At 37.4% G+C, this 24,273-nt stretch overlaps 1 protein-coding gene across 18 annotated transcripts in view; it reads right to left on the bottom strand.

The window, feature by feature from the left end:
* Positions 1 to 24,273, bottom strand: part of ADGRL2 (adhesion G protein-coupled receptor L2) — a 180,017-nt gene that overhangs the window by 21,564 nt on the left and 134,180 nt on the right. For 13 of the 18 annotated variants that reach the window (XM_062611258.1, XM_062611265.1, XM_062611261.1 and 10 more), the window contains exons 5-16: positions 22,562 to 23,362; positions 14,380 to 14,676; positions 13,732 to 13,835; positions 12,732 to 12,917; positions 11,661 to 11,699; positions 8,624 to 8,807; positions 6,577 to 6,699; positions 6,106 to 6,311; positions 4,879 to 5,052; positions 3,667 to 3,876; positions 2,476 to 2,696; positions 1,140 to 1,206 (exon numbers count right to left, since the gene is read on the bottom strand). In XM_062611258.1, coding sequence (XP_062467242.1) covers positions 1,140 to 1,206; positions 2,476 to 2,696; positions 3,667 to 3,876; positions 4,879 to 5,052; positions 6,106 to 6,311; positions 6,577 to 6,699; positions 8,624 to 8,807; positions 11,661 to 11,699; positions 12,732 to 12,917; positions 13,732 to 13,835; positions 14,380 to 14,676; positions 22,562 to 23,362 — 2,612 coding nt within the window. The remainder of the gene's footprint in view (positions 1 to 1,139; positions 1,207 to 2,475; positions 2,697 to 3,666; positions 3,877 to 4,878; positions 5,053 to 6,105; positions 6,312 to 6,576; positions 6,700 to 8,623; positions 8,808 to 11,660; positions 11,700 to 12,731; positions 12,918 to 13,731; positions 13,836 to 14,379; positions 14,677 to 22,561; positions 23,363 to 24,273) is intronic. The other 5 variants (XM_062611267.1, XM_062611262.1, XM_062611275.1 and 2 more) reach the window with 1 other exon arrangement.

The raw sequence follows: 24,273 nt of genomic DNA on the forward strand, positions 1-24,273 counted from the left end.
CAGGCTGAAAAAAATAATAATGGCAAAATCCAATTCCTGAATTTGGGAATTCAAGGGAACCAAATTTGTGTTGACAGTTCACAACTCTAGTATGGCATAAACACAGAGGAACAGGTAACTATTTGGACCTTCAAAAGCATGAAAAATGAATTCATATTTCCAAACTATCAGCAGTTATGAGAAAAGCTCTCTGTGTAAACAGGCTATGCCCCCAGCACAGCCTTCTAGAATATTTCCAAAGTATAGCCAGGCTTTAAAGATACTGAACTAGCAGAGGAAAGCAAGGTGAGTCAAAATGCACATCTTGCATTCACTTTCCTTCCAAAACCTTATGTTCTGCAGTGTTGGTATTATTAGTCTGAAGTAACAGGGAGACATTTTCCCTGGGTTTACAGATGACTATGTGCTTTTTTTTATCTGAAAGCACTCAGAGAAAGGATAATTGAGGCATGAAGATCTCATTTTAAATGGACAACGGGGCACACAGCTACAGATGTACATATGGGTGTGCATGCATATGACTTCATTCAAATGACTGCAATACTTTCTATTGATTGCATAATATTTTGTTATTTATACTAAAATAGATGAATTTATGTCATACATTACATGTAACATAAATACACATAGAAGTAGTCATGGAAAATGTGTACATGCATATGCAAATACATATGCAAATACAGTGTAAGTATAATGAAATATAAGATCTATTTAATTATTCAATGTGTTAGAACACACTTTCGAGATAATTATGTTGGATAATTAGCAATTAAATTCTGGAACACGTACAATAGTGACTCAATTAAAAGCAATAATAATGGTTCCTTTAAAAAAAAACGTGTTTTGTACTTCATTGATTTTTCGTATGACTACACATGTCAATATGACCTTCAGTGTTTCAAGCCATTAGATAAAAATGGCTACGCTCAAGTGCCACCACAGCTCTGACAATTAATCATTTGGTCAGCACTCTTTAAAGATTTCTAAACATTTATATGACCACTGGTCACATTACAAATTGTTTATGAGCATTTTCATGAAATGTCTTGTGAATAAGGATGGTACTGACTGATGTTATTCAATCTTTTTAACTTTGCTGTGAGGCAACCTAAAAGGAAAGTTAAAAACAAAGTTCTTACCAGAATAATAAAGGTAACAGGTCCAATGAAACTCCAAATAAAATAGTTATCTACATGAAGCCAGCAACTATTGTGGAAAAAAAGAGAATCAAAAGTGAAAAACTGCATTAGTACCTCAGTCTAAGAAAAGGAAAGTGCAAAAATACTTCTTAAGCTAACATTTTGCCAGTAAACAATGATAAACATTGCACAGCATCACTTAGCCTGTGGACAATTTTTCCTAACCTGATACTCTTCTGATGAGTCCTGTTTAATAACATTATTGAACTTAAACCAAATCATCAGGAATAGCTAACATATAAGAAGAAGCAAAACCTAAAGGTACTCGCTCTCCTTTCAGTCAAAAGTTTTGGTTACAGGTGCTATCATGGACAATGAATTTAACATCAGTAAGTATTTCTCATTTTCCATGTAATCTTCAAAATCTGCTTTTAAGTTTGTACCATATGCAAAGTGCTTACTCCTGAGGAATGAGACAAAAAGTGCCATAATTTACTGAAAAACAATATGGTATAAATAATATGTCACAAATAGGAGTTGAACAGTAGAGAAAGTATACATATGATACCAGAGTAGATGACGTGTAAACCTATCAGGGCTGACTTAGCGATTCATTTTTCATACAGCTCAGTTCCCTGCTGAATTGCTCTTATTTGTCTTTCATCAGTAGCAAAATCAAGCAGCTTTCTTGTAGTCAACAGTATCTTCCCATTCTGTAACTAATTTCATCAAAAGACAAAGTAAACACTATTGGAAGGCAAATTCATGCCTCCAGCAACTCAAATCCTCAGAAATGTTTTCTGTCTACCTTCTGTCACTTTCTATATATATCCATATTTTTGTAAATAAAAGGCAGTGGCTAATTTTAATCCTGCTCTACTCGTCTGATAAAATATTATCAAAGTGAAACATACGGGTTGAAATATTGTACTGTCATAATTCAGGACAAGAGCTAGCTAGAGGGGCAGTTGAACAAAGAGATCTAATGAAGCATCAGCTTAAAACTGGGTGGTTAGGCCTGTCAGAGACTTTAAGTTGAAAAATTTTACTTAATATACATTTGAGGCCAAAAAGTTATTTACTTTTTCAATTTGTTTCAGGTCAATCTTTTGTGTTAAAAGAAAGACCATAATTTAGAATCAGTCTCTCTAGAGTACAAATCCTCTGAACCTAGAGAATTACAAAAGACTTGATTGTAATTTGTGCACAGCATTGCCATTCTCTTACCAATAAAGCTTTCAGATGGTATTTTAGTCTGTCAGAGACCCTCTGACAGCTAATAGGCTTTAAAAAATTATTCACTTGAAAAACACTCAGGTCACTTGCAATTACTTACGCTTTCTCTGTTCCGTAGCTCTTATAGTCAATAGCTGCTGAAACACCAACGACTGTAGCAGGGAAGAGGTAGCCAGCAACATAATAGTACTTCTTCCTAGAATATTCACTTTCAAATACTTCTACTAACATCAGATAAAGCTGCACTCCTTCCAGGCACATCCAGGCAAAGGCTGCCAGGAAGAAAAAGTGTAACAGACCTGCAAATATTGGACATGCAATCTGCAAAGAAAAAGAAAAACAGAAGTATAAACCACAAAATCTTCACATTGTTTCAGCTCCAATGAAACAGTGAGTTATAGAACAGCATATACTTCTGTCAGAGATCTTTCACAAATTCAGGAGCATTTTCCCTACCTGAAAACATACATTTAATATCTGAAAATAGTAATGTGTGCTCAGTAGCTACAGAAAGTAAATTAGCTAAAGTGTGTCAACTAAGATAAGGAAATTGCTCCCTCACCCTCACTCTTCAATTGCAGAGTGGACTTTTTAATTTTATACACATTAATTTTGAAACTGATACTGATTTAGGACTTACAGTTTAGATAATCTGAGACATGAACAGTTGGTTCTAAATGCACAGTGAAATATTGCTTATTTAAAATTATGAAGCAGCCATCAAGCCATTTTTAGCCGCTCTAATTTGGTGGTTTCTATTGTCATAAGAGAAACCAATCTGAATCCTCCCCCCTTTGGCTGAGTTCACTGATTTCAACCCAATGAATCTCCAGATATAATTTCACCAACACTGCCAAAAATCCTGCATGCATGTGTAGTGTAAAAAATGGATAAATATATAGACAAGGCTTTGTACTAATATATATCTATATTCAAAAAAGTAGTGAATAGCTGTTCAGACATATGAATGTAACAAAAAAAAATATGCTCCTAGTACATCAACATTTAATCTCCTCTTTCAAGTGTTTAACACCTGCTTCATTAATAGCTGATGTTTCTCAACTGAAAATGAAAAATATTGCAGTAAGTGGGAAATTAAAGCCACAGAGATATTTTTGATGGATGTAAATAGTATTTATGAACATGGCTGTCGTACTTTCACACTGAGCTTTTATTTCAGCCTTGCTGTGTCAGAATGCTGAAAGCCTGGCGGTGTTGTCATGTTTTAATTCAAATCCATTTCAAACAGTCATTTCAGAGAACAAGATCAGTACACACAGAGAAAACTTACCTTGTACTCTGTCTTATCGATGCCTATTAGGAAAATGAACTCAGCAATGAATAGGTTGATACAAAGGTTCTTGTGAATAGTGTTACGATCACTTTGCAGGCCACGGAAAAAACAGAATGTGAAGATGCAGATGGCCAGGCAAACAAGAGAGATGACAATTCCCACCCAGGTGATGACAGTGAGGAGCAATTCGTGCACTCCATCTTTGTACTAGAAATAACCAAGAATGAGGAAAATTAATATGACTCTTTATGAGTATAAACAAAAACCTATTTTCACTAATAGCATCCAGGAAAGTTACTTGTTCATTACATGAGATGGACAAAATGTACTCAGTAATTTCTCAGTCTCAGATCACCTTTCCAGAAGAGCACGATTAGGGTAAGGAGAAGATAAGCAGGTCTTAGAGGCAAATGTAACTATTTTAGCCAGATCAGATAGCCTTTTTACTTTTCCTACAGCTTGCTATAAACTCGTCAGACAAGAACAAGTAGAGAAACATAACACTTTGGAAGTGCCACTAGGCTCTGATGCAAAGAAAGAGAAGAGCTTTCCCTGGGACATGCTGTAAGAGCACACGTTCCTTACTACAGAGGTCCACAGCAGAGAAGAAAGCAATGATTTACACAACAATTAAGATAAAATGCAGAATATGTTACGCGTGTTAATTCCAGCTATATAATCTCACATTTAGCTAAAGAAAGTTCCCTCCTTCAATTGTGACAGAATCACTTTTGTCATATCGGTTATCTTTCAAGGGACCTTTCTGAATACAATGGTTTTATGAGAGGCCCCATATCCTTGCAAATACTGCATGTTCCGGACCCCCCTGTCATCCAGTAAAGGGCTGACCTTCCTGCTCTAAGGAGAACTGGCACTTGAGTTTCCAGGGAACAGCCTGCACAGCTGTGACTACAGATACTCTCCAGCTGTACTGAGAGAGAAGTCTGTAAAAACAATTGTAAGGTGGTCAGTAACTAAAATATGACTTGAGGGAAACTCTTGTCCTTCCTTGTTTTTCTTTCCTGTTATTTTGCTCATAACTTTACAGGTGAGGAAAAAAAGTGCTACAGAAAGCAAATTGCTTTGGAAAGTGTGGCTAGAAGCTAGAAATACTTAAGAAACTTCTGCAACTTTGAATCTTGCCAAAAATTTAAAGCTCAGTCTTTAAAAGTCTGTTCCCTGCCGATGGCTAGTAACATCATTACCTACCACAATTTCCCGATGAGCCATAAGAATTGCAAAGTTGGTTAGGTGACTGCAAGCACACGTTGTATGAGTTCTATTTGTGTCAACAAGTTTGCAGCCTTGAGTTGACCAGTATCCCATCATAGTCCTCTCTGAGTAGTTCCAGAAGGAACAATTTGCATTGAAATAATTGTCAGGCTGGGAGATAAAAGGATAACATAAAATGAGGATTTTACACACTAAGATGGCAATAACAATTGTTTAATATGTGTAAAGGGTAATTTAGATTAAACTTTGCATGTTTCGGACAATAAGTTTTTCATCAGCAAAATTGTCAACTATGTTATACAAGGAAGACATCTAGTTTAAAAGGGACTTTATAGTCCGAGACACTCTAAAGTGTAGTCTCAATTATTGTAGACCCAATTTTAAACAATTACAATTTCCATCTTACAATTTTATGCATTGATGGTACATTATAGCTATCTTTGCTTTCTGCAAACGTAATACTGCAAATTTATTCTGAAGACATTTTTCCTGCAATTGAGAATTTGGTAATATGATCTTTTTCCTCTGACTCTCACCTCTGGTCAAGCCAAAGTCATGTGAACAGACATCAGGAAAAAGTTCATTCCTCAATGAAAAAAAGTCAAAACAGATTTATAAAAAGAGGCAAAATGAGAGGAAAATCCAACCATATTTTCTTTATCATGGTAGTGATTATTTACTGTCCCCATGTGAGACATGAAAACAGAAAAGACCAAACTAATGAGCAAATAAACACATCAAATAAATTACTGTGAAGAAAACATAAATAACAAACCAAAATACAATACTTTATTCTTCACTAAATAAAATTATTTACACAATTTGCACAGGTTTCCAGGACTTGGTCCAATATTAATACAAAAAGTTAAAAGTGTCCTTAAACCTTGTCACATCAGACCACCACAAATCTTAACAGCTATTTTCTACCCTGCTACTAAGGTAAGAGTTAATTTTCAGTTAGAAAAAATTAGTCATTTACATTTTCATGTTGATTACTGAATTAGCTTTCATTAAGAATACACTTAAGTTCTAATAATCACTGAACCAGGCTCATTTAATTTTATGTTCATAGACTTAACTAAGCTTGTGTCCCTGACCTAGTCCAACATTTAAAATTCAAATGGAAAAAACGTTATTTTTCTGCACTGCTTTTCTCTCTTGCTGATTTTATGACCTTCCCATTAATTCATTAGCATAACTCACATCAATGTGTTCCAGTGTAAAATGCACAGGATCAGTCAGGTACACCCGGCTAGACTCCTTGTTGATAGAGGCTGCAATGACGTGCGAGTTCACCGCAATCGTGCTATTCCGTCCAGCAAAGTCGCTGCCTAACTTTATGGTTGCATTTTCCGTGCTGAGAAAACGCCCTAAACTTTTGTAAATGATGAAAACCAGTTTTGCTAACCCTACAAAAGAAAAAAAATCCCATCATCATGCCACAGAAGTCCACAGAAAGACAGCAACCTGTACTCTAATGAACTGACAATAAAGCAGCAGCAAACAGACATTTTCGGGCTATAGATTTCAAGAAAAGCAACCAGGTACCCATGATGTTTGAGAAAAAGCCACAAAGCAGTTTTGTTGTGTTTTGTTTTGATATTTTAACTAGGGGAGGTAATGTAGGTTTTATAAAAGTTAATGGAGTTTCAGTATTCCATGCCTAAGACTCACCGTTCCTGCTGTTCTGTTTCACAGTGCTTGCAGAGAGCTGAATAGAGTTCCCTCCTTTGCTGCCCTGAGGAAATTTCAAGTCCTGCACCTGGCCCTCCGTAATGAGCACTGCAACATCCAAAACTAGGCAGACCCGAGGAAAGGGAAAAAAGAAAAGAAGTGGTAAAAAAGGAGACTGCACAGAAAGTGTCTTGGCCAGATTGCAATATGCCAGATGACAATATTTCCCCCACTCTTTATTCAGTTTTCTCACACTGCTGTCCTAATTTGCCACCGTAAAGACAGTTCTGTACCACATGCTGCAAGCAGTTAGTTTCTTTAACTAAATCCAGTGCATGCTATTAAAATAAAAGCATTTTAATAATGACAACATGACATCAAACTTCGTTTCTGTGTGTGCCCCCAAAACATTTGCTTAAGAATATCACATACACACATTGCAGAGAAATGGTAATTTTGATGCTCCTAATGTCTATGCAGGATTCTCTGCTAAAAAAATTAAAACTTTAAATATTGGTTTAAAGTTTTAAAACAGTCAGCAAACAAACACCTATGTATACTTATGCCATGTGTTTAGCTAATTAAGTATTTGTATCTAAAAAAAATTATAGCTTTTTTCCTAAATGTGAAAAGGTTTATAGGTTATGGAAGGTATACAGGTTTACAGAAAACCACTGTTTGGTTCTTCTAAAAAAATATTTAAATAGAAAAATCAGATGCCACTCAGCCTTACTTCAAGTACCAACTTTCTAATACATTGTATATTGGGAAGCTTTCATGGGATTACCAGCAAAAGCTGGATTCCCTTGGATATGTAAAATCATAAAGGTCAGAATGGTTAATTTGTTGACAAATATCTGCATTAGATTAACCTGGTTTAACTATAGATCTATACTACAGATGGACAAAATGTATATTAGGGAATTTTTTCTTTCTCTAAGCCACACATATGTATGTGCGCTGGGAATTCAGTCTTGCATGGCATCAGTAATGTGTTACTATGACTTCAAGACAGCTTATCACTAGAAGTGCTATCCAGACAAGTCTACTGAGCTCCATGGAACTGCTCATGAACATCCCAAGAGAGATTTCTGTGACTCTACCCACATTCTTTCAGAAACAACTGGTGCAGTTACTTTGATAACGGACTGTAACACCTTTCCCCATCCTTTTCCAGTACCTGTCTACTCAAATTAAAAACTAGGCAGAATCATCTTCGACAGTTACAAATATGCAGACATTGAAACGTGAAAAGTCTCATTTCTGCAGTCTATTCCAAGTCTCCATCTCAGTACCCCTGAAATTAGCAGACGTTCAGCTTCCTCGTGCCTCACTGAGACTACATTAATCTCTGTAACAGGATGAAGGAATTTTAATTTTATGCATAGCAATGATTTTTGCTTTAACACATCCTGCGTACCAGTATCTGCACATCTCTAATACCAAACTCCTTCATTTCTCTGTCACCACTTAAATTCCAAATTATGCTCCAACTATCTTCAGCTATTTTGCAGTCTCTGGAGCATAGCTATTCTGCATTATGGGAGATGTAGTTCACTGAACACATTTTTACCTGAAGGCAGTCGTGTTTAATATAAACATTTGCCCTATGTTCTGAGTGCCTAAAATATCTAACTGGCAGAGTACGTTGCAAAAAAGTAATTTAAATTCATTAGGAACAGTTTATATATAACAGGAAAGCATTTCTGAAGCTCTACAGAAAGCAGTTAACTCAAAAAAATCCATACTCTGCCATTTAAGCACTCTTCATATCCATATATTCTGCTAATGATTTTTCAGTAGTAAATCAACTTTGCAACATCAACCACTTTCCTTTTTATACTGTATTAATGACACTAAAGAAGAATGCTAATTTTGAAGAGCTAAACAAGAAAAGTGTGTCTCACCCGCTTAGGATCATTTACCTTTCCACCAAGCATTATGCAGCTCCACTTTCAAAGAGTATGTCGCTCTCTGCAGTATTTTTCCTGACTTTGCATAAAGCAATGTGTAAGACTAACTTACGCTTGAAAAGAAATTTACTTACCAATATTTTCTGTGGGCATTGAGACTCTAGTCGGTTCTAAGAGATTATCAGCCAAGACAAAAGCCCCTTCTTCTAATGTATCAAGTAGCATTGTGGCTGCATGGGCTTGTTCTGAAGAATTCATGTCCTTCCAGGACTCCAGAGCTTCAGGCCTGAGCAGGTTGTCCACTGTATCCACAATTGCCTGCATTCATTAGAAAACTATCATTAGGTCTGAGTGCCCTAGGCAGCTGGGGAAAATTTCCAACGTTACCTGGTGACAATTATAATACTTAACTGTCAGAATGATTTAATGTGATTTAATGGCACTAGAAGACTATTTTCAAAGTAAAAATATTTTCCATCCTCTTGCTGGGTAAGTGCAGTTAGCCACTAGCATTGCGTGGTCTCTAAGTGGTAAACATGCAGATTTGACTTGCCTCATATCAGATAAAAAGACAGTCTTATTAATGTGCTGAAAAATGTAAAAATAAATGCCAGAAGTTTTGCCTGAAGCTTTCATCTTGAAGTTAATGTCAAAATGCATAAATCCTATTTAAAAATACTAATGCCCAAATTGGCATTCTGCAGTTTAGCCTGCAATGACAATAATACGCTTCTGGAAACTTAGCCCAACTTAGCAGTCACAGCACTATAAACTACTTGTCTATGACAAACTGCCTTCTTTATTAGAGAAGGCATGAAATGAAGCTGACTCAGTGGATATAAATTAGCTTGGGCTATTCCCACTCCCCCTCCTGATCCTGTACCTGTTCATAGATACTTAAAAAGATTACTAACTCCCATTCCTGCACAAAGGTCAGTTAAAAAAGGAAATCAATAGAGCAAACAAGATGTCCACTGGCTGTGCCTGTTATCAGTGAAGGCAAAACTGTAAAACTGAATAAACCTGCCATTTTAAAAAGTCTTTCTTGTTACAAGTCTATGACCATGTTTTAAGGCTCATTAAGCTGCATATAAAGTAACAGTAAATAAGGAAGAAGAAGAATTCCATGACATGATTACATTATTTTTACAAAATAATCCAGAGTAATCAGTTAATCAATTGAAGGCAGGCTCTTACATTAATGCATAATGTATCTGTGCATTGAGTATGCTGTGCATTGAGTACACCATGCATTGCTGAAACACCCTGTTTACTCTGTCCCATTTACCTAGTCATAATGTGTCATTAAGCACATATATAATTTGTTTGATCAATTTAAAAGCAATGGGAATGGAAACAGAACACACTGTACAAACAGAAAGATGTCCGTCTCTAATACTATACTGTGCAAATAAACGAACAGGAAAAGTTGGTCAAGGCTATTGTCAGAGCAACATTAATTAACCCAATCCATTTTAATATCCTCTTTCTGTCTGTATTGTGAGCCACCACGACCTTCCTGCCAGGTGGAAGATAGTTCGAAGTGGCATTAAAGCCTTTTTTCTTTCTCTAATGGAAGACAGAATAGTCAAAATGCTCACACTGATACTGCTGCAGCCATTAACTAGAGTAGAACAGAAATTGGTCTGCAGAGGCCAGATTCATTAGTCACCAAGAAATACAGATTGGAGCCTCTAATCTGAGGTACAAATGAATCCTCTGTCACAAAGTGGGAACTTGCTTCATTTGCATAGTGTAAGTCAGCTTTTGATTTGTAATTTCAAGAGGTTTATTAGTCTTATCTAAGTAGAGAAACCCATTTGAGACCTACAAAAAATGACACTGGCTGGAAATTAAGGTTGTGCTATGGTTCCTTGTGTATCTACATATAGCACTGACAGTATGTATTTGTTAATATGAAATGCTTTTTATTTATTATGGGATAATCTAGCTCTGCATTTTTCCTGTTGAAAATTATCTCCTGCCCAGTATTTCTGAGGTGTTCTTTCAGACAGAGGCGAGTGTGCAGTGGGAAGATCACACAGCTGTTGGAGTGCTCAAGTTCATGTTTTCTCTTAAAAATGAAGCATGAAAACCCAAGCCTACTCAAACCGTATCTGCTAGATTTCCCTTTACTATTAAAAGTATTTTCTAATAAAAAGCCATGACTATTATTACTATTTGAGGAGTGATTTTCTTTCCAGGTCTTTGTCTCTTTTTGGCAAATTTTTGCATAACCGGACATCTCCCATCCACTTTGAGGGATGCAGGATAAAAGCCAAAGTGCCCTGTACAGAGAAATGTCTCTTAACTAAGAGTCTGAATTATTTTATTATGTTGCAAAGTATTTCAAAATTCTTTTCAAAAATCATTTACATTTTATCTCAGAGGGTACAAGTAAAAATCAGTAGTTTTAAAAGAAACTTTGAAAAGATGTGCAATAAAATTTTTCAGACAGACATGATTTGTTCTAGGACTTTTTCTCTTCTTAGAGGTGCAAGGTAGTGTTACTGGCTTTGTATCGTAGAGCAGAAGCTGGCCAATGCAGACTACCACCATTCTACAGCAGATGAAAGAAACTGAAAATAAGTTAGCAATGTGTTACATGCCTTCCATATAACCTGGTTAATGGGACAAGTGTCACACATTTTACTAGTAAAGTTAGAGAAATGTTTGTCTTTACATTTTATCCTGAAGTCACTGAATCTGGCTTTTTTAACAACTCTTAAAACTGTAAGAAAGAGTGATGTCACAACATATAAAAATACACAAAGAACAAAGCAGACTGTATAATGTACATTTTTCATGCAAGCAAATTAACTCTTAACAGTCTTTGATATAAAATACTATACAAGCTGAAGTAATTTCTGTTAAGTTGCTAGCTTTTTCCCCTACCCAAAGTTGTATTATGAGAGAGATGTTACTTCCAATTCAGATAACCATTTCTGCTCTTTTAAGATTTGAACAAGTTGAGGTAAAAGAGGTATAAACTTTGATTTTTAATTTTTTTTTGAGTGTTATACCTGTGCAAAGCCAACATTTGTACAGTTGATATGGGGCACAATACACATTTATCAAAGACTGAAATACATAGGATCATGCAGCAAGATGATAAAGCGTGGCAGGTTGCTGAAGCAGGGAGAAAGCAGGGTGACAGCACAGGAGAGATACCTTAAGGTAAGCCCTGCATGTCTTCTCACGTTTTTGGAGCTTTTTAGTAAAAAAGAGAAAATGAGAAGTTAGACAAGTTCTGTAAAGCTCAAAAATATCAAGAAATTAAGTCTGGTGCTTCAAAACCTGAACTACAGCCTGGACATTGATCTTGCTTCTGTCCAGAAATGACTATAAAAAACTATTGCATAGGCAGCGTTTTTCCCCAGCCTTTACACAGGTGCCCAAGTATCTTTGCCCAAGAGGTGCCATTTGTGTGAAAAGGTCAGAGGAGAATGTTCTTGTGTGGACATTTGATCTGTCTCTAGGAAAACTCTTCTAACGGCAGCTAGGGACTGTAAATGAAACTATTGCCAAAATAACAGAGGAGAACATGGAGATCTCTAAAGAAGGCTGAAAAAACATTTTGTTTGTAGCTTGTTGAATAAGCTGATGCAAGGAAGAGGCCAAGAAATACAGCATTTCCTCTGAGAAAAAGAGGAATGGCAATAACACTTGTGATCTGTATTTAAACCACAAAGACATGAGTTTTCTCTGAAACGTTTCTCTGAGCATCATTCCTGAGAAAACTTATTTGTGTTTTAGATACACACTTTAACGTATTTTTATAAGATCGACTGTAAGTGATGTTGGCGTCTTTAAAAGGCTAAAAAAGTGCTATTATTCTGCAGGAAGTTGGATTAAAATAAAACCCTGCACCTATGCAGAATCCCACTGATTTTATTACATGTTCAGGGTTAAAAGGATCACTGGATAAACATGCTGATTTGTTACAGAATTTCTGAGAGCTAATGCCCATTTCCTCACACTAGTTATAATGTGTTCCAGATTTTAATAAGAGACACAGCTATGTATTTTAGGACCAGGCAGCTATTGTAAATTATATCGCATTCCCTAAAGAAGGTAATTGCAACTTTCCGCTGCGTATTTACTGCTGTTTTCTCTTACATGTTTATTCCAGTACTATAAGCATGTGAAACAAAGTATAGATTAGTAATTCTGCAAGGAAAAAAATAAAGAAACCAAGGGCAATGGTTATCTCAGCAGGGGGAGGTGACAGGAGGTGTGTACCTTGTTATAACTCCTTCCAGCAGAGTCTTTTTCACTGGGCCGCAGTTCCTGCAGCTGAGCATCCAAAATGTCCACAAGCTGCTCCATCAGCCTCACTGATGAACTAACATCACCAGCAAAGACAGGTCCTTTGGTGTGTTTAGCCAGTTCATTGGCCAGACTAGCCGCATTTTCTCCACTTCTGATCTGAAATGACAAGTTTATATTATCTCAGCAGGGTCCCTTGTTCTGCTTGCGGCTCCTAATTCCAATTCCCCATGTACCTTTGTTGTGGTGAAATAACCATTTGCACATACATTGAAATCTGTAACTAATTGAGACCAATAATGTTCTCTTTATCTCAGAAGATTAAAGGTTCTTAGATCCGTGACACACAAAAGCAGTTCTTAACAGCCATCAAAACCAGAAATCAGACTGGGACTTTCGGGCTAGATATTCTATTCATCCTCACTTTTATTTTACTGCCATTATCAGACAGTAAGAAATCTATTTGTTCGTACTAGTGCTTGAGGCATTTCAAAGTCAAGTAGCCTGGTACTGACAACAAATTATCCAGTTTTCGTAAACTTAGTACATCTCAGTAGGGAAGAAAAACACAGAAAATGGTTCTGTGCTCTAATCATACTGTTATTAATTCACTCAGAAAAAAAAACTATTTATTACAGTATAATTTTTACTAAACCAAAACCCTTTCTGTATACCATGTTTTTTTGCTGCATGATTTATATTTGATTTATTAAGCAAACACAGCTTTTTTTCTTTGAACACCAGCAAAGCTACTTTGCTTTAAATAGCGATAAAAACATGTAACTACAGATTCAATACAAGAATTTAAGAGAGAGACTGTACCAAAACACACATATGCACACAAAGTACACATAACTGTCTACTTTAGATGAGCACAGAATAACAAAGAGGGCTTCAACAAACTGAATTATTAATGCTCAGAGTTAAGATCCTTAATCACCAGTGTACAGCAGATTAAAAGGTTTCAACCAACCTTCTGAGCCAGCTGATTTACCCAGTGTGAGGTGCAGTTGCTTAGATCAGGGCCTTTGGGGTTCCACATTCCAGTTAAGACCACGCAGAGATAGGAGGCAGTTCCTACAACATATATAGAAAACGACAGTGAAATGGAAACCATTTTTCTGCACACATTCAGGAAATCAGCTACACTGGCCTAAGCAATGTTAAATTCTGAATGCCGCTAATGGCAGTAGCTGACAGTAATTGACAAAAACGTAAGGAAATAATGCAGATTACAAACAGCAATAAAAAAGTCAGTGAAAAGTACCAGACGTTTTCTGCAAACAAACAAAAAGCCCTTGATTTTTCCTGGAGCTCATCCAGAGGAGAGCTCATAATGAGAAAGGCAGCTGTAAGCATTATTTCACAACAGTCCTCAAGCAAAGCCCTAAAATTTGACCTGGATTCTCAAAAGCACATGCACAAGGTAATTCTGCAGTTACGCTCAAATGCCATTTGCAGATTAAAACTTGACCATTGCCTGCAGATACCGCATTCTCCAAGTAATAAAAAAATTGTGTGACAGGCAGCTTGAGATTAAAAAAACAATTAACCATAAGAGAGCAGCACATTGCTTTTGAAATGTCTGCCTGAGATCAAGATATATTTTTAAAGGCAATACCTCGTGTTCCTTTGGGGCAAGGGCGTTCAACCATCATTCCTCTTTGTGTCTGAGGCCAGCTAATCCCCCTGGCCTCAGTCGGATCACAGAATCTCTCTGGCAAAGGGAAAAAACTTGTCACGGGAGGAATTTTGGTTGTGGAAATGGGTGGCGGTGGCTTGGGTCCTCTGCTTCCTTCCTTTGCTCCTCCAGCTAATGTTGTGCTTATGGGACCTTTCTGTGATGTAGTGCTAGTGGTTGACACTGTGGTTTTGTATAGCTCTGCTGAAGAGGTTATTGTCACTGCTGTGGTAGGCACTGCACAGAGAAAATTAGAGTAATAATAAAGTAAATGACTTCAAATTTATATATTAAAAAGCTCTTTAAGTGTTATTTATGCAGTTTTACAAGATTCTCTGGTGTCTCCTTTCCTTTATCTTAATATTACTCTTACTGCTAGTCTGGGTGCCTAAGATATAACCTTGACTGATATTTTTTTTTACTCCCAGCTCATACCAGAATGATGTTTCAGCACATTCTCAAAATAATCTCTCCTGCAATAAAAATTGATAGTTACATTTCTAAAGGCTGAAAGGCCTAGTGAGTTATCAGTACATAACAAACACGCTCAAAGCAATTAAAGATTTCTTAATCACTTTTGCAGAAGGAGTAACTCAATAGACAGAATGATTTGAATCAGCGTGCCGTAAACAGTGCAGTCCAGCTTTAACAACAAAGGCAGTGGGCTGTAACTAACGAGACCATTAAAAAAAATAGACCCCAAAACTTCAAGTCACCCAGTACACACCTTCCAGGAAAATAATTACGATAACATCTTCCTACCCAGCAGTCATTCTGCTTGAGAGAGTTGCAGCATGCCCGATTAGCTCCAAACAGAAGCGGCACCTAGCATGTACGAGGTGTTCTCATGTTCGAACACTTCAGGCCTTAACATCCCTTTTTGATAAAGCAGGTATGAAGACGCAACTCATTCAAGCCAGTGGCAAGTACTTAGTTTAATCTTTTATGAAACACTAGGATCGGCTTAGGCCAAGTCACTTCTGCCTGGGACTCACAGCTGCTCACTCCACTGACCCACGTCAGGAACGCATCACTGGAGCTGCTGAGGTACAGCCCGAGCTCTGACAAGGTTTTGAGGCTTTGGATAATACCAGTTAATGCTAGTGGAGAACACAGCCTGGAATTCATGTTCATCACCTTCAACTGTGCATTGAGCAATGGCTGAAATAATGCAAGTGAGCAAAGTAACTGGAACAGTTATCATTAATTATTTCCAAATCTTAATTAGTGTTCACAGTGCTTTACAATAAAAGCGCAGATCCTTGTGCTGAGAATAAATAAGCTAATACCATGTATTTTTAAATCCTAACTGATACAAGAATAAATGCAACTAATTTAAGATTAACAACAATGGATAGACTGGCTTTTTTCTTTCTTTTTGTCTTCTGCTAGGCCCTTGAACTCTGACTTACTGGACAACACATCTTCTGTATGTTAAATCATAAATGAAAAACAAAGAGCTGCCTCACTTTCTTTTGGCAGATATTTTTTAAGTTAGTGTTTTGAGTAAGACTGACTTTCAGTAGTTCGTCAGATCACAATTATTTCAGAATCCGTTTTCAATTATATTCCAGTTATATTAGGATTCTCAAATATGAATTTATCTTATTTTCACATGAATTCAGAATGGAGTTTTTGAACATCACAATGCAAAGATGTGCTTTTCATCCCTCTCTTGCTCACAAATGAGGAACTTCTTCAGCGCTGTCTTCAGTCTCATTCTTGGCTGAATACCGTCTGTGTAATTGTGCTGAATTCGTGGTGTAGCCAGCTACTATGAAACCTATTGCAGATCTGTTCTGCAAGTACTTGCCTGACATCTTGTGAAACTGCTGTAATTTTCTTTTGATTACAATGCATCCAGCTTTCTAGTGCTTTCCCAATTAACATTTGTCAAAAGCATTTGCAATCACTTGCAGAAGTGTCAGGCAACGCCTGCTGAATCAGGTCCTGGGGAAGGGAGAACTGGTGGGCACAGAGAATGATGCAGGGGACAACCAATTATTACTATCTATCCCCTAACACATTGTGCTAATTAGTACATATTTAATCACTGGAATGTGTATTAGCATTATTGCAATTACTACTCAAAACCTATAATGTTTAGGATAGCTTTGTCTCAGGAGCAAAATATCACCATAAGAATTCATAATAACTCTCTTAAGTTCAGTAACAATTTTCAGAACATGTTTTGTGCTGCACCCTGAGCTAAAATATTCTGCTCTCACTACTTCAGGTAGAACAATTTGAATGTTATCCATTAAAATCAGTTTCAAAGCATACCACCTATGATTCAAAAATGACCTACATAGTAGGACATACTTTAGAAATAGATTTTTAATCTAACGTTTTAGAAGAAAGACTTCAAAACCACCTCTTACAAAACTGAAAAAAATACAAGCAATCTCTATGAGATTTTATCTTGAGTTAGATCTTTAAGAAGAAGAAGTCAGTGTATTTAAGAATATACCAGAAAATTCCAGACAGTGATGGAAACTTGGGAATATCTGAGAAAATAAGAAACAACCAAACACATCACTTTAAGGAATACATCCACCTTTTAGAAGGCAGATCATTTTGTTTTTAATGACCTGTTGGAGAACATGATCTGCAAGGCCATTCTCCTGAGCTGCAAGAAGACACATGATAGCTGCCACCACCACATGATGTGTAATGTTCTGAAAGCTGAGGGTGATGGCATCTGCAGGCTCACATGCAAGGTCTTGCAGAGCACTTTGCCAATATAAGATAATGACAGTGCTGATTAATATGCCACAACTAAGAAGAAGAACAAACTCCATGTCGAGGTTATTATCCTATTGTTCCAAGCAGCAGGACCGAGCCTCTCTACAAGGCTGAAAATACGTACTTTTTGTCCAAAACCAAAAAAGCCACTTTTACAATGTGCGATTCTATTTTAGACTTTTTGGCTAAGCTTGACATGCTGAGGAGAACCCCCAAACCTCTTTTTTAAGAATAGGTGTGTCTCATTATCAGCTGAAGGCTGTCTTTGTGAAATAAAATATATATAAATAAAAAAAAAGAGCAATAGGAAGTAAATCCACAGACCCAAGTTGGGGGTAATTAATTTACATTTGTTTCATGCAGTTACCAACAGCTGATGTAAACAGTTACACGTACTATCAGTTTCTAAAAACGAAGACACCACTGGAGTAAAACTTAACACCTGTTTAACAGTGTGATGTCTATAAAAAACATAACACAATTGCCTAGGACAGCAGGGGAACAGTAACTTTGTTTCCCCAACTGACAGTGAAAAGCAGATTTAGAGGAGGCACACAAGCTATCTAGTATTCTTTGCCAACAGGTTTCTATTCTAAGCAGGCATAAAATACATTTTTTAAAAAATGAAACCAAGTCAAAAAAATCCCCACCCAAAATACAACTCTAACCTTAAATTTAAAATTGTCTTGAAATGCCCAGATGATGCACTGCTTCTGAAAATACCAATACTTCTATTTTCATCTCCAGCATATAGGTAACTGTAGATATCAGCTGCATGTATTTTTTCGTTAAATGTATACTCTTATAGGACAGGTATTTCGATGCATTTGGACATGTAAATATCTATGTGCCCACTTTTGCTTTCAAAAGGTGTCATACACTGAGCTGCCATGTAAAGCAATGCAGATCTGAAACCAGGGCAAATCCAGATTTCCCTGCCATATTACCACTGTGTGCCTGTTTTCATGCTTCAGTGAATAGCAGGGAAGTCACTAAGACTCACGTAATTATCCATAGGTTCCAGCTATTATGCTAGCCAGTACTCTATTGACCCTGCCAAATCCCATTTAGCTGACAGTGAAATGTTTACATAGCCATTCATACATATATACCCTGAAAATGATAACAAGTACGCCACAAAATTAGCAAAATACCAATGATCAAGAAATGTGCTATCTGGTCCCTATTATGTTGTCCATACTTGTACAGCCACTCTTTAATCAACCTGTAGTGTATCAGATTCAATATAACAGTAACGATCTAATTTACTTAACAATTTGCTGCATGACTTCATTGTAGATTCTTGGTATTATAAAGATTTAGTTGTACTAGTCTCCTATTATTTCAAGCCCTTAGTGATAGTACTTTCTGAGTTTCTGTTCTGTCCACACTCACAACATCCGTATTTTCCTGCAGTGATCCAATAAAACTTAATGATGGGTATCATGGTACAAAAGGGGAGGCAACTTTAGTTTGAACAGTTTGCACAGTTAGCACAAATTGGGATGAGTGTAGATGAAATCTCTCCCTAACGCACTAACACAGAACAAAAGGATTTATCTTCTTCTTGTTACCAAGGAAACCCTACAATGTAATGCTCATATTCACTTTCTAGGGGGAAAATTCCCTTCATTCTTCCTGGTCTTTTAACTTAAAAATCTTTTAAAACTTCCTGTTTCAGTGAGAATTCATTTGGTCCCTGAATGAATGAAACAGGACATACCCACTAAATTTACCAAGGATATAAAAACTCTGGTTTGTTTCAATTTTTTCATAGTGGCTTTTTGCAGGGACCTGATATATTTTATTTTGTTTCCAAATTATGGTTTTCATTGCTAAATGTAATTTTTAAGCTTAACCTCAGAAAATGTGCTCTCCTGCAATATCTGAGTGGTACTTGTCAGCCATAGCTCTGGAAACCATTTCTGCATCTATGTAGACTCAGATGTAGACTGAGGTGTAGAAGAGGCTGAATGTTTAACATGTTGCACTGTCTTGGCAGACATGCTGCAAATGCCAGGAGACACAAGCACTGCAGAAACAGGAGGACCCCTCAGAAAACTGCAGCGTTTCCTCAGCATCAGATGTGTAGACGGTGCACAGGGACATGGTTTAGCTGTGGACTTGGCAGTTTTGGGTTTACAGCTGGACTTGATGATCTTAAGGGCCTTTTCCAACCTAAATGTTCTATGCTACATCTATGCATTATAATTTCCATGGGAAGAGAAGAAAAAAAGACACATGAGAAGGAGGTGAAGGGAGGTTCTAAGAGCAGCAGACTGCACTGTCAAGGTAAAACAGTAGCCTGGCTGCTGCATCTGCTAGAAGTCTGAACAGTTCTCCTGAAGATTTAAGAAAATAAGGGTACAGCGAGCACATAATATGGACAGTTTTAAGAGGAGAAAATGGTGTAGGTTTGCAGCAAGGGCAAGGCCAACATCAGGTTAATTACAGTGGTATTTCAGAGGTTTCAATAAGCAGATTTAAAAATGACAGAAACAACAGAAAGAAAAAGGCAAGTTTGGGGTCACGGATGAGTCTGAGATTTTGGCCCTGGGAGCAAATGCAAACCCTTGAGCTCAAAAGCGTGAGTCTAATGTGACAAATCCATCTTTCATGTAGGAAGAAAGACTTGGTTTTGAAGCACTCAGTAGTTGAACATTATGGTGTAGACAAGAACTGATAGCCGAGACAGATAGATGAGGAAAAAAAAAGAATCAGTGTGTGTCTATATATCATTATTGCTCCCACGGCAACAGAGGGAACACAGATTGCCGAGTTTCCCACAATGGCCCCAAGTTAACCATTTGAACAGAAAAGGCCACGACTTCCAATTTTGAGGCACTGACCTTGTGACACCATTAAATACTTGATATTAAAGTACCACTGCAAAAGACACTAAAAGAAGGTTCTTGGGTAGGTGAGTTATAGAATATTATCCTATGTCTTTTGAGTAGATTATTAAGTAATGTGAGTCAACAACAAAAAAACTCAAACCAAACCATAACAAAAGAAACACAAAACCGCCCTTCATCAAATGTGCTGAAAATCTGGTCTATTTCCATATGAAATAAAAAAATCCAAATGCGTATTATATATATAGATCCTTTACCTGTGTTACAAGAGAAGGAATGATTTTTTATACTGACTTCATGCTGAAACAAAGAGTAACTGAGAATATAATACAAATAAAAAAACTAGAATCTTTTCTTGTTTCTACAGCAGTACATCTCAAGGACAATCATATTAGATAACTTTTCCTTTAATTTAGTAGTCTTTAACTACAGGCAATTGGCTTAGGCAAAAGAGGAAATGAACTGAAACGTATTCTTAGATCTGCTATGTACAGATCCATACAAAATTAAAATAATGGGTCTTGGCTTTATATAAGGAAAAATACTGTTTGTGAATATATGCATTACACATTCAAATAAACCTAGTGCCTTCATATGGTTTCTATATTTTGAAAAGGCCATAATCAAACTATATTTACTTATGTCATAATGCAGTTAAAACTCAAACTCACAAATCACTCAAAATACACTCCTCTGCATTCACGGATGAATGGGCAAAGAGCTCAGACGAGAGGCAAGCACCCTGTGGTGTGCCCTTGGAACCCTTCTTGCCTACGTCTGGTTAGAATAAACCATTTCTTCCCCTTCCTTACATGCCAGTAAGGAAACCAGGAACATTAAGGGGTGCTGGTGAACACTCAGATCTCTTTCTGGTATTAGATGGGATGTGGCCAGCACATGCACTGAAACTCAGGATCTTGGAGACTCTCATAATAAAACATTACGAAATGTCTTACTTGAGACCTTTGATGATTTACTAAAGCAAAGGAAGAATTCCATAAGGCCTTTTCTTCCCTCCCTGCCCTTCCTTAACACTTTTTCTTCAATGCACTGATTTAAAGATTAGGTTTTGCCACATTCATGGCAGCTGCCTGAACTCAGAAAGCTCCTTAGAGCCTGCACCTCCATTTTCCCTCTCACTATTAAAGCTTTGGAGAATTTAAAATGCATCTTCATCTCAGTTAAACCGAATTAAAAGTGACATCATGCATGAGAATGTATGAAAATGAAAGCCTTAAATTTTTCCTAATTACATAGGTGGGTATGTCTCTGCTAAGAGCAGCCCCAAAGCCTCCCTGAGGAATGGACTAGCTTGATATACAGGAGGGCTTGCCAGGACGGCTGCCCTTGCAGCCAGAGCTCAGTCCCCAGACACCAGAAAACTGCCTCAGCCTGGCCACGGACTGCCAGAGACAGATCACTTGGCTCTGGAGATCACTCAAGTATCAGTTCTAAACTGCCTTGTTCTGCTGTGTATTGCGTACTTCTTTACCTGGAAAAGCTATATGTATGTTGATATAATTGTGTGCACACTACTTAGTTTGCACTGCTGTGCCTGAATCAGCTTCACTGAAGCAGGATAGCTGCCTTTCATGTGGAGAAGCCATTATTACTACATTTTTGAAGTAGAAAAAGCAGCTGCTAAACATGCATACCAGTTAGATGAGAGAAGTGAAGTATTACCTTCATTGCTAAAGGAGCTTATCAACATTCTGTTCCTTGCTGTATGCATCTTCTGCCACGGAGCATTTATCTTGGTATTTACTCTCCTCTGCAGACGTTAATATGTGGCTGTGCCTGTTCATGCCATTTTTAGGGATTTCTGAGCCCTCAGAAGCTCTGTTTATTCCCCCTCTTGGCAGTTAGTGTCTTTTCTTTTAGCTAAGTTGTTCTAACTTCAAGTGAGCTGAACTGCAATTGTAATGGACTTACACGGAAACCTGCTAAAATGTTGGATAATCTAGTCTAACCTGGCATTAGAAACTAAAATAGGGCTGCAGAAAAATATTTATGCTTGGTATTGCACATTAACCCCCGACATCTCCTCCGGGACCTCCTAGCATACATGGCTCTTAGCTGCTGGCGCCAAGAAGTTAAAAGGTCTGCATGTATGTTGTAATCAATTCAGAAGTCAGGTAACACTGAACAAATGGGAACAGGCTTCTGGCTCAGCATGAATGAACTCAAACTTAGTTTAGCTATAGAAGTCAGACTGACTGATAGTACACAGTAAATAAACAATTCCTCAACTTGCTCTTAAATACAGAAAAGCTGAACAGTTGTATTAAAAAAAAAAAAAAATGAAAGAAAGAAAAGCACAAACCCATAAACCAAATAAAGAAATTCTATCTCTCTTCACAGGTTCTGCAAATTTTCCTTGCACCACTGTAATTCTGTACAGTGCAGACAAACAACTCTTCCCTGCCTTTCTGACAACAGCTAAGTCTAAACCAAAAAATATCATAACAAATTATGTGAATGGAAGTACAAAGAGATTAAAAATGGGAAACCCAAATTCTTACCTTGGGCAGGATCAGGTGGGCCAAACTCCAAAGAATATCGCAGAATGAAGTTGTTATTCCACACGTACAGCTGGTTGTCTCTGGGGTTGTAATCCACTGCAGCGATGTACTGGTACTGGTTGGGGAAAGGAATGTCCACATGCTCGCCTCTGCTTAACCGGGTATTGTAGATGTAATCGACGGCATTCTTGCCGGTCTCACTCTCATTGTCCTGATACACTGACCGCACTACGTACAGGACACCACATATCATGAAAGCATTGGATGCTCCCCGCTTGTCATATGTCGTTTCCCAGGTGGCTTCAAAACGCAGGGTGTAGGGATTCAGCTGGCTAATTACTATCATCCCATTGTTTTGCTCCGTAGCATAAATTACCCACAAGCCATTTTCATCAACTGCCAAGTCAATGTCAGTCTTTCCCCCCCATCGGTATGGAGAGGTGTCATGGTAATTAGCATAATTGATTATGGCCTCTCCACTCTTAATTCTAGTCCTCAAATCAAATTTTACTATGTTCCTAGTTCTTTCCTTGTTAAAAAAGACAGCGCCATCGTACACTACAAATCCAGTGCCATCCACTCTATTTGGCAATTTATATGTCGTCTGCTGGCGTCCATTTTGGAAGTCCTCTAAAGAAGCATATTCTATCAAAGTATCGGTGCGATACGGAGTCCATGGCATGAAGTATATTTTATCTGCAGCCTGGAGAGGATCTTTGCACCAAGCACCTGCTTTTTGTTCAGCTTCATATAAATACGGTGAGTCCACAATTGCTTTCAACGTCCCCGGGCAAACAAAAACTAACAGTCACAGAAAGAAGTAAGACAAGAATTACGTCAAATTAAGACTTTCTCATAGTAAATGGAAAAAAAATAAGGAAAAAAAAAGGTAGGTAAATCATAATGACTGTGTCAGGAAGAAAAAAAATTGATTTAATTGGCACTAGCTTATACCTTATGTTATAATTAATGCAAGTATCACCCTTTATCATCCACTTTTCTTAAAGTTACCATGTTCTTGCTGTACCAGTATGGAAAGTGGATGGGAACTGTTTTCACTAGTACAGACCAAGGCTCAATGGCATACACAGACAGCTGAAAATGTAGAGTTACTCCTGCATTTTCATCTTAGACTTTTAGTGAGTACGCATTAACGTTCCAGAGCTTTTAACTGGTGTGCAGCAGTGCGCTAGGTCATTTCAGTCCAAAAAAAAATCACATCAACTTGTTTAGAACTTTAAGAAGTGGTGAGGCTGAAAAAGGAGGTGCCTCGATTAAAAATAAAGGAACAAAACAAATCATCAGGTATATAGAGAAAGCAATTAGGAGCAGAGAAAACAAAACACAACCAAAGCAATGAATGAAACAGACCAGGAAACCCTGTAACCATGGCATGCTATGGAGAGGGTTCTGGAAGCCAGGCAAGATGACACTTGATTAACAAGAATTTACCCAAGGGTGAGAGAAAGAGAGGGAAAAAGAGACAAAGAGAAAGGGAGAGAAAAAAAGCAAGGGAGTCTTCCCTCCAGCCCAAGTATTTCAGACACTATACCCCGCCACCTACTTCAAGCAGCCAAGTCACTTTATTGCAAACAGTCGACTTCTTTATGAGGTGTACTTATGAGATCCTGCTGATTATCATAATATAAGAGTGTTGTGGGAAGGGGAAGGGAAGAGGTTAACATCCATAAGGCACATAACAAGGAGCTGGG

The sequence above is a fragment of the Pezoporus occidentalis genome, unplaced genomic scaffold (assembly GCF_034315485.1).
Source record: "Pezoporus occidentalis ecotype Australia unplaced genomic scaffold, CSIRO_AGI_Poc_V1 ctg151, whole genome shotgun sequence".
Lineage (NCBI taxonomy): Eukaryota > Metazoa > Chordata > Aves > Psittaciformes > Psittacidae > Pezoporus > Pezoporus occidentalis.